This window comes from Dendropsophus ebraccatus, chromosome 8 (assembly GCF_027789765.1).
Source record: "Dendropsophus ebraccatus isolate aDenEbr1 chromosome 8, aDenEbr1.pat, whole genome shotgun sequence".
Classification (NCBI taxonomy): Eukaryota; Metazoa; Chordata; class Amphibia; order Anura; family Hylidae; genus Dendropsophus; species Dendropsophus ebraccatus.
The window spans coordinates 122,592,657-122,608,024 of record NC_091461.1 but is presented as its reverse complement, the minus strand read 5'-3'; the positions used below and the strand labels follow the sequence as shown (position 1 = coordinate 122,608,024).

The following is a 15,368-nucleotide window of genomic DNA, read 5'->3' as shown; positions in this document are numbered from 1 at the left end:
TATCTATCACACTGCCTATGCCCCTCACTATAACATCACTCAATCCTACAGTCTAGATGGATCCATAGAAAACCACATTGTGCTGATTCGGCTTTGATGTCGGACCTGACGGATGAGACTCGGGGAGGACGGTGGGACAATGCGGCCGCCCCTGTGTAATGTGCCTCTGCGTCCTGGGAAAAACATTAGGGATGAGATGGGGAGAGGGCTCGGATTTCTGGTCTATGAGCGTCTCTCATCCCTTCATTATGGGAAGTACAATATGGTAACAAGTATCCGGCCTGACCCTTAACCTGTGCTTTATCCTCTCCCTCCTAATTGCTATTGTCTTATAATTGCCCTCAATGACAGAAGATGAGACGACATAATGACGGCACTTTCAGTTTTTTTTATTGTTGGGTAGGCGGTGTGACATCTAACCTGACCGTCCCCTATAGTGTATCCACCATCATATGTCTTATGATCTCTCATAATAGCTTATACTTTACCTGCTGTGTGTGTACTCCACGTCCTCCGCACTCTCATAGGAGCCCGAGTAGTCGTCAGGCGTCCCCCTGACATGGCCGAGGAATCGCTCCCTGTCCTCTAGGACCGTGCTGGTCATCCCTTCGGTTCCCAGCAAGCTTCTCTTCAGATTATACTGGGCATAGCCTCCATTCACTACAACAGAAGGAGAAGAGCACAGATGGGTTTCCGAGTCAGAAATAAAGTAAATTTAAAAAAAAACAGCAGGATATGCTCCTTGCCGTTCTACAGGCTGTACCGATTCTTACGTATTTCCTGATGCTTTCTCAAAGACTTTTAAGGGAAACTATCAGCAGGTTACCAGCATTTCTTACCTTCATCCTCTATGCTATTTGCTGTTTGTAGTTCTTCTATGCTAATTAGAGCGTTTTGGTGTCCTGGGGGCGAAGTTATCACCCACAGTTCATGATCCGCCCAGCTGGCTCGCTCTGCTGATATTCATTAAGAGGGGCAGGCTGGCCAGGGGCGGATCAGTGCACTGGGGCAGAAGTCCTGCCCCCAATGCTCCAAAACACCTAATTAGCATAGGGATCAAACTCCCCATAGACCAGTCCTGGAAATTAATGAGAAGCAGAAAACTCCGCCCACCAGCTGCTGATTGGCGGTTATCTATCCATCCAGGCAGTCACCTGTCAATCAGCAGCTGGAGGGCGGGGGGAGGGATGTGACAAGAATCCTATTCTCCTGCATATTAGGAGAACGGCTGAACAGAATGATGTAAGTAATACACCGATCTGTCCAGCATTTTTGTCACTAGTATATGCTGCCCTCATTTGAAGTGCCACTGTTCTTTTTTTTTTTTTTTGCAGAAATCAATAGTCCAGGCGATTTTAAGAAACTTTGTAATTGAGTTTATTGCCATTATCTGCATTTAAAAAGACTTTCCCCTAGACCCCATCCCCCCCCCCTCCTCTTTCTCATTTACTGCTCATTATCAAGAAATCTTGACTCTTTTACATCAGTCGGGTCCTGTTTGTTCTATGAAGAGGGGAGGAGGAAGATTAGTCGGCAGCAGAGAACAAAGGATTACACAGTGGGAGCTGTATGAAAGCCCGTATTCAGAGGTCAGTGCTGAAGTCAGAGGAGGTAGTCAGGTGATGTAGCTGTTAATTAACTCTTTGTTGTCCTGTTTTGGTGCCTCATCTCCCTCCACCCCTCCCCTCTCCATAGAATATCATGAAGACATGAAGACAGGGGGGAGAGCTTCAAACTTCTTTTTCATTATAAAAATGCCTTTTTCGGCTAATAAACCCAATTACAAAGTTTCTTAAAATTGTCTGTACTATTCATTTCTTCAAAAAAAAAAAATGTAAACGACAGTGACACTTTAAGGTCACATAAACCCAGTGACAGATTCCCTTTAAGTTTTGGACTATTAAGGCCTGCTGAGCACACGGAACATTACGTGAAGCATGCATTACATTATTATCTGGCACCAAAACTGCCAGAAAGTTACACACATTCTCGTATAAATGCCATTAGGTTCTTAGTCAGATTTGGATAGGAAGAACGTCAACGCCGACTATGACTTGGAGAATACAATTCATCTTAGTGATAGGATAACGGGGCATGCAGCGGATAACAATGGTGAATGGCAGCCACGGCCCACTGACTCCAGAGCGAATGATGCCATGATAGCGGCGGTATATTATAATATATAGAGATGAGTGAGTAGTAAAATATTCAACTTTTGAGAATTTGAATTGAATAGGCACCGATATTCGACTATTCGAACGAGTATTCGATCCCATTATAGTCTATAGTCTATAGTCTTACATACATGATTCCAATGTGCGTCCGCAGAGTGCCATGTTATTCGCGCGTATCACGCGTAATGCTGTACGAACGCTCCTGGAACAGTATGTATCACGTGTCTTTTACTGGGCTACTGGAACAGTATATATCAAGTGCCCATAGTGGGCTACTAGAACAATATGTATAACGTGCCAATGAGGGTAGACGTCGTTTTGGCGCTGTGTGCGTACTCACAGCCTCCCTGCATGGTCATTGGATTAAAAAAAGCGCCAACTTCCATGGGAGGGCTTTCGAATGTTTCCTGCATATTCGCCTCACTACTCGATTGAATTTGAATCTTTCGAATACCGCAATATTCAATCGAATCGTATTCGCTCATCTCTAATAATATATAATATCACTTCTATACAGGTAACACTATATAAGAATAATAATGAGGCCGATACTAATGATATAACATTGGAAGTGAATCTGGTATCCGAACGCCATCACCCGAGGTCGCTCACTACATCAGGGATGGCAACCTCCTGCCGCTCTCCAGCTAAAGCTTTGGCTCTCCAGGCATGATGGGAGTTGTAGTTTTGCAGCAGCTGGAGGGTGGCAGGGTCCCCATCCCCGCCTTATATAAAATCATCATTGTATGAGAAGATACGGCCAGGAGACCAGCAGATATATCAGCTCCGCGTGCCATCTAACGTTCTCGAGAACATGATGAGAATATTGTATGAATCTTGGGTCTGTGCCAGGAAGACAATAGCGGTTTAGGCCTTTGTCCAAATATTCATTTATTTTTATTAATCTGGCCTAATATTTTATGGGCTTGTAAATATGGGTGGGGTCAGGAGAATGAGGAATCCTGGAGGCCGAGCCTACAAATCCTATACAAGACACAATGGGTCATCTCATCACCCCGTCCCATCCCTGCAAGCACAATAGTATTTAGGAACCAGGAACAATGCTGGGCAGGGCCCCCAACTGGAATGTCTGCTTAATAGTTCTGGTCTGATCTATATGTTAAAGAGGTAGTCTGGATCAATACAATTATAATAGAGATACATATCTGACTGCCATGGGGTTTATCCTTTGCATCTTCACAAGCAATCCCACAAGGTAATCAGTAAAGATGAAGAAGTTGGATGCAGCCCTAGATAACATGGATACTGCCTATGACTGTACCCACCACCACTCCCTAGGGCGGCATCCAACTTCTTCAGCCTCCGGTAATCAAATGCCGAGCATTCAGGTTGGGTGCTCGAGGTTCGCTCATCTCTAATGTTGCCCTGAAGTCCCTTACTGTACATTGAACATTTTACATTATTACATTATTGTGGTTTTTTTACTCCCATTTTACTATGTAGATTAAAAAATAATCCTGAAATGTAGCAGTTTCCGTTCTCACCACTATTAGGCAGCAAGTCATTGTGATAGAAGAAGGAAAAATGTAAGAATCGGGTTTTGGAAGTGGGTGAGAAGAGTAACTCCTAAAACTGCTCCAACCTCTGTCTCCAGCCACTCCTCCCCTTTCCATAGACTTCTATGGACAGCTGTCACCTGATCCCTCAGTGAGCCGATCCATCTAGAGTTGGATGTAAACAGTTTTGCAGACAGATTGATGAGTTTAGAAAAGAGAGAAGCGGGAAAGTCGTCTCATAAGTTAAAAGGGAACTGTAGTGAAAAAAAAATGTTTTTAATTTCAGCAGAAAGTTATACAGATTTGTAATTTACTTCTATTTAACAATCTCCAGTCTTCCAGTACTTATCAGCTGCTGTATGTCCTGCAGGAAGTGGTGTCTTCCCTCCAGTCTGACACAGTGCTCTCTGCTGCCACCTCTGTCCATGTCAGGAACTGTCCAGAGCAGCAGCAAATCCCCATAGAAAACCTCTCCTGCGCTGGACAGTTCCTGACATGGACAGAGGTGGCAGCAGAGAGCACTGAGTCAGATGGGAAAGAATACACCACTTCCTGCCGGACATACAGCAGCTCATAAGTACTGGAAGACTGGACATTTATTAATAGTAGTAAATTGCCAGAGTTCCCCTTAATAAAGAGGCATTTTTCTCTAGATATATAACAATTTGTGTTACGTTTGCTTGTACTATTGATTGATGTGAAGTTTACAGAATACTAGTGACAGGATTTTCAGCTTTTTACCCTTCTCTATATAATCTGCACCTCCCTAGGAATATCTGATCATCCACTGTAAGGCTGTGTTCACACAACGTACTATTTTTGAAAAGAACGACCCTTAAAACAATGGCCGTTCTTTTCATACTGCAATCATATGCATTGAAGTCAATAGAACAACGGCCATTGTTTTATTCGAAAACTATGGCTGTTCTTTTAAGAAATAGTACATTGTGTGAACATAGTCTTTGAGGACTGTGACGTAAGAGATGTGACGGTACCTTTCAGGCTCCCTGGGATGTGGGACTCATAGATAGAAGGTTATCTGCCGCCCGTCTTCTCCGCAGCATGAAGGATCCCACCCTCCCGGTTTCACAATACGGCTGGACGTCACTACCTGGAACTGGCAACAATCCTGGGTTTGTTTCTTTTTTCTGGGTAATGATTCTGCACAGGCTTCTACCTAGAGCGCAGAGGCAACCAGAGGTTTTCACGTCAGAAAGAGCATGAAATAGAAAGCAGATGTGCCAAGCCGCTCATTCCACAGCACTGTAACCCGGCTACAAGACATGTCACCCAGCTGAGCGCCGCCGACTCCAGCGCCAAAACCGCAAGACCAACGAAGAGTCCAATCAGCTCCAACAGTATCAGGCGCAGAAGGAACGAAAACCATTTGTTTTTCCTTTGTGGTTGTTTTATATCTCAAACACATAGAGATAGCGCACACCATGTGAATAGGGATCACTAATCCCTACACCAGCAATGAGTATAAAGCATAACCCAAAGCTTTGGGGGCCCCAATACAGAACCTAAAACAGTTTTCTATGGGGATTTGCTGCTGCTCTGGACAGTTTCCGACATGGACAGAGGTGGCAGCAGAGAGCACTGTGTCAGACTGGAGAAAATACACCACTTCCTGCAGGACATACAGCTGCTGATAAGTACTGGAAGACTGGAGTAAATTACAAATCTGTATAACTTTCTGGCATTGGTAGATTTCAAAGTGAAAATAAATCCCCAAAGTTCCCCTTTAAGCTGTGCAGATCATCTAGCAAGTATGGTACATAAAAATGATATGGCTAAATGATGACAAGTCTGTGAATAGTGATGATCCGTCACACATACAGATGGAAGATTGTGATATATCGGATAAGACCGAGGAACCCGACCTCTAGAGACTGATAAGAAATAAGTGTACAGACCCCGGGAGCGCAGCGTAGAACAGGGTCACTTCTTCCATTAGTCGGAGTGCTTCTTCCCTCTCACATTTGGGTGTGTCACGGTTTTACTGTCAAAACCAAATTTTCTTTCCAGGGGAAGAAAGTGAAACGTGTGTGTCCCATTTTCCGCTCACACGGCCATAAGCGGGATTTGGATGTATGGGAGGACCCTGCTCATTGTCATTGGCTGCCATTCACTAGAGCTGCAGGATATATCACCCACATGACGCCATACTATATACCAGCACTGCCAGTCATCCTTGGAACCTCCAAATAGTCAATGGCTTTTACTGCTATGTAAGGTTTGCTGTTATTTGCTATGTGTATGCGATGATCTGCAGGGCAGACACAGGTGTCTACATGGAGTCTTCTATCATTCTTACCACAAGTGTTCAATTACGTTTTTTTTAATCTTTCGTGATTTTTTTTTTTTTTTGTGCTAATTTTCCAGGATTAAATTTTTCAGTAAAAAATCATCACCATTATACAGATAAGATGGGATCAGACCATTCACAACCCTCCCTGCACAGGTCACAGAGCATACCTAGAGAACTCTTCCAAGTAAATAGGCTTACGCTTTAGTCTATCATGCCTATCACCATGAGGTTTGTTGTAAAGTGTATCTCCAAATGCTGTGAAAAGTATCTCAGGCAAACTGGCTGCCCCCCATTATAACGTATAGAAAGTTTGGTTAAAGGGACTCTTTCCCCTACAATACTGATACTGAATCTGCAATTTTTATCATTTGGTTGGATTGGAGGTGACCGAGTCCCTTTAAATTTGTCACAATTGCTGCTTTTGCGCCAGCTTGTACATTGAGGCAGCAAATTACAGAGCTGCCAAGTCTCCACCATTGAGTCTCATTCAGACATTATTCTCAGAATGAGTCGGTTTACTACTGACCACTTACCTCTTCCCGATCTATGGTACACAGTTGCATCATGGGTTGGCATTCACGTATGGCGGGGGATGGTCTATACATGGCAGGGCCAGCTGACCTCTGCCATACCCTCCTCCATCTCCCCCTACTTTTTGATTATTCATGTAAGGTTGTGAGTACATGAACGATCAAAAGAAGTCAGGTGCAGGATCAGACTACACAAGGCTTGTTGTCTGTTACTATGGAAACACATAGGTCTACAGGACAGCTGTAGACACAAAACTATTCCATTTTCATCTCAGATGTAATAGTACATATAAGAGGTCATTGTGCAGGTGGGCATTACCTTCATAGACGTTTTCCAGTAAAAATAATATACGATACTTACCCTTCCCCTCCTCCCATCCTGGAGCTGCTGTTCCAATGGTGCCCAGGACACCGCAGCTCATTACTTCCCAGTACCATCTTGGAATGCAAGAAATTCCTACATAGCCCATCTCCTGTCCAATAGATGCACAATGTCACCAGAAGTGGCAGCAGAGAGCACTGTGTCAGACTGCAGAGAATACACCACTTCCTGCAGGACATACAACAGCTGATAAGTACTGGAAGACTTGAAATTTTTACATAAAAGTAAATTACAAATCTCTGGCACTTTTTGGCACCAGTTGATCTGAAAACACTATTTTTCCTCCAGAGTTCCCCTTTAAATATTCTTTACAATCAGGCATCACCAGGACATACTATATTATATGCTATTACCTCCCAAGATCACCTTATCGTATCCCACTGGTGTAAAACCCACAGAGATGTTTCACGCCCGGCAGATGTTGTGTTTTGATGTGGTTTTTATCTATTATCTATAAGGAGTGAAGAGAGCGTTGTCTCCACTAGATGTGACCGTCACATTTCCAGTTTGGTTAGAGATCAGGACGCTCTCGCTCTCTGCACGTCTCTAATTAAGAGGTTTTTCTCGCTCTGACAGGGAATAAAAGCGGAGAAGTGGTCGGAGCTTCTGCCAGATGAGCTCAGAATTTCCCTGCAGGATTCGCCTCTTCATACTTGGTAGCATTTCCTATGTGCCCTGAATGAATGACGTCCCTTTAAGACCTCGGCCCTGCGCTCCATCTGTCAGCGCTGCCCTAAACCGGGCAGCATAAAATGTGTTCAGTAAATGGCGGTACAGAATTCACCTATCCATCCACAGCACCTCCCTAATAACATATAATAAGGTACATCTAATAGCGGCTCTTATAATGTGCGCTTCATGGGGCCAACGGCCAAAAGGGATTCAAACATTGTATAACAGTAATTAGGTACAATAGGAAATTCTACACCGTAAAATATCAACGGCCATATATTATAGGGGAGAATTTATTATAGAAATATAAAAAAACTCTTGCTCACTGCTCTTCCTTATGGTGTTATTCCAGCAGGAACTGCCCGCTCTGCCAATCACTTGCTGCAGGGAGGTCCCGCCCCTTTCAGTGATTGGCAGAGCAGGCAGTCGTGGGAATGATGCATCACAGGTACGCTATATACAAATGCGCCATGTTCTTAGTGTAAGAATCATCCAGCATGCATTGCTTCAGCCTCAAGAACATGAGATTGTACATTTTGTACTACTTGTTGGACTATACCAAATAATGGATCCTGTTATGGATTAGGAAGAAAAGCCAAATTAGATTCAGCTGGATCCTCAGGATCCGACCAACTGAATCCTGATTTGCAAGCAGTTTTAGTGCAGAAGACATGACGATATCACTTCCAGATGGTCGTATACTGTTCCTATAAAACTCCCGCAGCCCGAGGTCCTCTATAACCCGAAGCTTCTGAAATAAACTATTTACTGGTTCAAATATAAAATTTAGTTCCCTGAATTATCAAATTCCAAAAGATCTGTGAAGTTTCTCCTGTAGCCTCAGATTTGTAGATTTACTGGTTAATAGTTTGGAGTCTTCTAGTAAAATCCGTGTAGATGTGATTGTTCTCCAGGGGCCACGGCTGTACAGTTGTTTCCCCCCATAAATGAATGGATCGGTATCATGAAGGCGGCATCTGTGAGATATGTGAAACTCCACTGGACAGGGCTGGGGCAACTGGCAGAGTAGACACTTCCTAGGGCGTTACTGCCTACCTGACCTCGGCACCGACTACCTGACTCCTGCACCGACTACCTGACTCCTGCATCCCCTACCTGACCCTGGCACTAACTACCTGACCCCGGCACTGACTACCTGACACTGGCACCAACTACCTGACCCCTGCATCGCCTACCTGACCTTGGCACCAACTTCCTGACCCCTGTATCGTCTACCTGAGCCGGCACCGACTACCTAAACCCGACACCAACTACCTGACCCCTGCATCGCCTACCTGACCCTGGCACTAACTACCTGACCCTGGCACCAACTACCTGACAGGGGGTCGAGAGCAGCACAGGGGAAGAGCAGTCCATGCCAGCAATGGAGCAAAGGGAAGGTAAGTATACATTTTGTAGTTTGCATATATTTGATCCGAGTTTTTTACAGATACCGCAATGACAATCCGCACTAGAGCATGTACGACTGCCATACCCTCTTCCATCTCCTCCTACTTTTTGATTAATCCGCCCTAGAGCATGTACGTACTAGAGCATGTCCGTACTAGAGCATGTCCGCCCTAGAGCATGTACGTAGAGCATTTTTTTACAGAACGGCATACGGGTTAGAATTAAAACGGACTGTGTGAATAGCCCAATAGAAATCAAAGTGCTCTAAGTTGCACTGCGATTACGGATTCGCAATTACAGACAATTTTACTGACCGTGTGAATAAGGCCTTACTTCATTTATCTCCATATTTGCCAGCATTCAATTAGTCAAAATTAGGACATTAAAGCCCCCAAACACCCGGACGTAGGGGCCTCATTTACTAAGATTGTCCGGTTTCCAACATCGCTTCACGTCAAGGTTTTAACCAGTTTCCCATCGTCCTTAGTTTTCTACATAAACGAAACCCCGATCTCCCAGACCATCTTACAAGCGGCTGATTTATTGAATTGGAACTAACGGTTTGTTTGATAAATATGACGATTATGGCGGGTGTAAAGCGACACGCCCACTTTTTGGGATTTGGGGGTGGGGTTTTCGGCATTTTTGTGTCGCACACCATTAGTAAATAAGACGGAACAGTAATCCGGAAACTATATTTACTAGTGTAAACTACGGCAGAGAAAAAAACATTTTTTTATGGAAAATCATTAGTAAGTCGGCCCCAGTACGTCCTTGAAAAGTCCACCTCTGGGCAGCGTGGGGCAAGATAAAGCTGGTCACCATATCTTTCTATTGGGTTCAAATGGAATCCACACTTTCTATGAGGTCTGTAGATCTTTGTGGATCCTCTGTATAATTTGGCCACAGCTGGTCAGTGTCCTGGAGGTCTATTGGACCAGTCACCAGGTTTACAATATTTGATTGCCATAAACGTTTGCAATACATAAAATAGTAAAGCAGAGAAAGCCTGGATGGATGTCCCTTATAACTATGTTTGTAGAATCACACTCCCGTCTAAAGGGGTACTCTGGTGGGAAAAAAATATTTTTATTCAAGTGATGTCAGAAAGTTATAGGTTTGTAATCTATATTCTATTTAAAAATGACTTCTTTTTAAAAATCTCTAGTCTTCCAGTACTTATCAGCTACTGCATGTCCTGCAGGAAGTGGTGTATTCTCTCCAGTCTGACACAGTGCTCTCTGCTGCCACCTCTGTCCATGTCAGGAACTGTCCAGAGCAGGAGAGGTTTTCTATGGGGATTTGCTGCTGCTCTGGATAGTTCCTGACATGGGCAGAGGAGTCCACTGGAATCCCCCTTTAGGAAAACTTAGTTTTGTTTCCTAGAGGAGCAGAGTAAGTCATGTATGTCCGTGGATATGATCTTTCCATTTTCTCCATACATGAACATGAATGGCAGATTTTCTTTCCAACGTGCTGAAAAATTTCCTTTACGTCACTGAGACCTTGTGATTGTTGTAAGCGGCTGGTATCTACATGTGACTCTGTTCTCCACTCGATCAGTGTACGACCTCAGCAATCCAGAAGAGACAGAGAGTAGGAGCCCCGGCCCGGGCACCATAGGGGTAGGAGCGAGCAGAACTTATAAACTCCAGGTTTCTCTCCAGGACTTTTGGACATGGTTCTCTTGAATTTTTCCCAATCTCGGCTCTAGAGAAGAATGGGCCGGGACACTTCAATGTTTCAAGTTAAATGAAACCTGATAAAAAAAATATGTTTTTAATAGAGTGAAACTGGCTGAAGCCACACAGCATCAAAAAGAGGGAATCGGTGCCCAACCAGCTGGCTCAAACAATCACCACATTAATAGGAAACACACAGCAACCGCACAGAACGAACTAATGGACAACAGAGAAGCCGCTCGGAGTAAGCGATCGGAGTGAATTCCAGTAATTAGGGGTAATGCGCTCAATAGTCAGCGCTCCGTCCCCCATGGGATCCCGAGTCTTCTCATTCCTGATAATAAACGACCATAGAAGCCTCAATGGGATATCCCATCTGCTAATCCCATGTAACGTCCCTGCAGAGACCCCTATAGAAGGAGGTATTGGTAAGGTAGAAGGTTGATCTATACCGGTGGTGGTCAACCCAACATATGGTGGAGGCCTTATCTGCTCTCCGTGACTCCATCAAAGAGTTGCACATTATGATGAACCAGAACTCAATGGAGGGGAAGGGGGGGGGGGGGGGTTAAACACTCACATATCACATTTTTACACAACTACACATTGTGGTGAGCCATGTATCCCTCGCACAGGTTCTGCTCACCACTAGAGAGAAGAGAACCTGCTGAACACTTCACTTTATTGCTGCAGAAGTTGAACGCCGCCCTATAGGGAGTCCTGGAAAACATGGATATGCCATAGGCTGTACCCACCAGGACTTGCTAGGGCGGCATCCAACTTCTTAAGTTATCACATGATGAGCGTTCTGCATCTCTGCTCACCACTGAGGAGTCCTCAGGAACCAGAGAGAACTAGATAGGGAACTCTCACCAGGCTTTACTATCTCCAGCACATGGCGTTAGTCTGGTGGTATCTGGGTGGATTGTGGAATGAACAAACGACCTCCGGCTTTGGGTAAGTACAAAAAAATATATATATGTTGCATCAATGTGCGAATCATAAAAAGCAAACAATGAACCAACATGTTTCAGACTCTGAGCATTCTTAATCATGGCAAAACTCCACCTGGCACTAACAAGACGTGTAATATAGACACCAGCGGTAGTCGAAAGTCCAAACTGGAGCAGCCAACGTATAAGTCACATATACAGAACACTGGGGTCATATATACAGAACACCGAGGTCACATATACAGAACACCAGGGTCACATATACAGAACACCGGGGTCACATATACAGAACACCAGGGTCACATATACAGAACACCGAGGTCACATATACAGAACACCAGGGTCACATATACAGAACACCGGGGTCACATATACAGAACACCAGGGTCACATATACAGAACACCAGGGCCACATATACAGAACACCGGGGTCACATATACAGAACACCAGGGTCACATTACAGAACACCGGGGTCACATGTACAGAACACCAGGGTCACATATACAGAACACCAGGGTCATATATACAGAACACCTGGGTCATATATACAGAACACCTGGGTCACATTTACAGAACACCGGGCACACATATACAGAACACCTGGGTCACATATACAGAACACCGGGGTCACATATACAGAACACCAGGGTCACATATACAGAACACCAGGGTCACATGTACAGAACACCAGGGTCACATATACAGAACACCTGGGTCATATATACAGAACACCTGGGTCACATGTACAGAACACCGGGGTCATATATACAGAACACCTGGGTCACATTTACAGAACACCGGGGTCATATATACAGAACACCGGGGTCATATATACAGAACACCGAGGTCACATATACAGAACACCGGGGTCACATATACAGAACACCGGGTTCACATATACAGAACACCAGGGTCACATATACAGAACACCGGGGTCACATATACAGAACACCAGGGTCACATATACAGAACACCGGGGTCACATATACAGAACACCGGGGTCACATATACAGAACACCAGGGTCACATATACAGAACACCGGGTTCACATATACACAACACCAGGGTCACATATACACAACACCAGGGTCACATATACAGAACACCAGGGTCATATATACAGAACACCGAGGTCACATATACAGAACACCGGGGTCATATATACAGAACACCGGGGTCACATATACAGAACACCAGGGTCACATATACAGAACACCAGGGTCACATATACACAACACCAGGGTCACATATACAGAACACCAGGGTCACATATACACAACACCAGGGTCACATTACAGAACACCGGGGTCAGATATACACAACACCGGGGTCACATATACACAACACCAGGGTCACATTACAGAACACCAGGGTCACATGTACAGAACACCGGGGTCACATATACAGAACACCAGGGTCACATATACACAACACCAGGGTCACATATACAGAACACCAGGGTCACATATACACAACACCAGGGTCACATATACAGAACACCAGGGTCACATATACAGAACACCAGGGTCACATATACAGAACACCTGGGTCACATATACAGAACACCAGGGTCACATTACAGAACACCAGGGTCACATATACAGAACACCAGGGTCATATATACAGAACACCAGGGTCATATATACAGAACACCAGGGTCACATATACAGAACACCGGGGTCACACATACAGAACACCGGGGACACATATACAGAACACCGGGGTCACATATACAGAACACCAGGGTCACATATACAGAACACCGGGGTCACATATACAGAACATCGGGGTCACATGTACAGAACACCAGGGTCACATGTACAGAACACCAGGGTCACATATACAGAACACCGGGGTCACATATCACTGATTGGCTTGTTGGCTTCACTACAGTGGGAACAATCCGGAACTAATAATCCATGAAACTGGAGAGAACTTTTTAATTATGAAAGTAACTTTTCCTCACTATCACTGGATTACATAGAAGTGCAAGCAGATAAGAAGTGATGGCTGTAACCTGGATCCAGTGCCCGGGGCATTATAACCCCATGTAAGTGGTAGGGAGTGCCAAGCACAACAACATCGTACGGGTAACATTGCAGCTCTACAGCTCACTCTGAAAAAGTTAAAGGGAACGTTAAAAATGACACCTAACACCTTGTGTCAGAAAGTTATATAGATTTGTAATTTACTTCTATTCAAAAATCTCAAGTCTTCCAGTACTTATCAGCTTCTGTATGTCCTGCAGGAAGTGGTGTATTCTCTCCAGTCTGACACAGTGCTCTCTGCTGCCACCTCTGTCCATGTCAGGAACTGTCCAGAGCAGGAGAAGTTTTCTATGGGGATTTGCTGCTGCTCTGGACAGTTCCTGACATGGACAGAGGGGGCAGCAGAGAGCACTGTGTCAGACTTGATTCCCTTTAAACACCTTAATGGATGACTGAGGAACATTCTGCCACAGTGAATCCACTTGGGTGCGGAAATCATCAAGAGCCGCTTTACGACCGATGACGTCCCAGATGTGCTGGCTGGAGCCGCTGCCGGCCATGGTTTCGGTCACAGATTGCTCACAGTACCACGAGTAACGTGCTACCTAATAGTAGAGACAGCGCACCATAGCGTAGGATATTACACCAAAGTGTATGAGGTATCGATATGTGGAACTCTAACACAACACGCAAGGCAGTATAAGGGATGGCCGTCGCTCCTACCGATTCACTCAGGAACCAACGACTGGGGACGATATAGGATTTATTGAACACATCGCGTTTCGAAGCCAAGGTTGTTATTAATGTGCGGTATGACAACTGACAAGCCGATGTGGCTTCGAAACGCAGCGTTTCGTATTCAATAAATCCTTGTTCATGTATCTGATGTTGCCTGCGTTCGGATCAGCGCCCAATATCTATGATTTGGAGTGGAGCAGCGGCGTCTGGGTGCTGACCGGGGGATGAAAGTCCTGGAACACATGGATACAACCTATGGCCTATGGCTGTGCCCATGTTTTCCTGCCAGCCCTGGGGCGGCATCCAACTTCTGCAGACACCGGGTGTCAAATGCTGAGCGCTCAGGTTCGGACAACATTGATGAACCTGAACATTTTCATAGATCCGCTCAATGCTGGTACAGGACCAAACTAATGTGGATTCCGCTAGTCTCTGTATCAGAGCGTTCACACGAGTCCATAGTGGTGATGCCCTGCTGGGATATAAACCAGAGCTAACAAGACGCCAAGTTTCCTTTCTCTCTATTGTCTATTCATTGATATTAGTCAGTGTTTGGCCTCGGGGCCACTCCTGCCAGTATACCCAGTATACCCAGTATACCCATAGAGACCCTTCTGGCTGTACGTATCTCCTCCAGTCGCCAGCGTTCTTACCAGTTCCAGAGCTCGGCCGAGTCATGAAGCGGGCTGTGTATGTACCGTGCATGTGGATATCATTTGTGCCTATTACCACTTGTCTCTTCTGTTTCTGTTGGATTACAGAGACTTCAGTACTTTAGGGTTTCAAAGAATTTTCTCTTAGTGAAAGTTGCTTTTGCTTTAAAGGCGTAGTTCACAAGAAAAATGTTTTCTTTCATATCAACTGGTGTCAGAAGTTGCCAGAAATTAGTAATTTACTTCTAAAAAAAATAAAATAATCAAGTCTTCCAGTACTTATCAGCTGCTGTATGCCCTGCAGGAAAATGTGTATTCTCTCCAGTCTGACACAGTGCTCTCTGCTGCCACCTCTGT

The 15,368-nt window shown here is 44.8% G+C and overlaps 1 protein-coding gene across 2 annotated transcripts in view; it reads right to left on the bottom strand.

Annotated features, from left to right (window-relative positions):
* GLIS1 (GLIS family zinc finger 1) overlaps positions 1–15,368 on the bottom strand; it is a 75,555-nt gene that overhangs the window by 39,099 nt on the left and 21,088 nt on the right. Inside the window, exons 1-2 of one of the 2 annotated variants that reach the window (XM_069981642.1) lie at positions 4,687–4,847; positions 489–660 (exon numbers count right to left, since the gene is read on the bottom strand). In XM_069981642.1, coding sequence (XP_069837743.1) covers positions 489–604 — 116 coding nt within the window. In that variant the 5' untranslated portion in view covers positions 605–660; positions 4,687–4,847. Of the gene's footprint in view, positions 1–488; positions 661–4,686; positions 4,848–15,368 lie in introns of those variants that run through there. The other variant, XM_069981641.1, reaches the window with a different exon arrangement.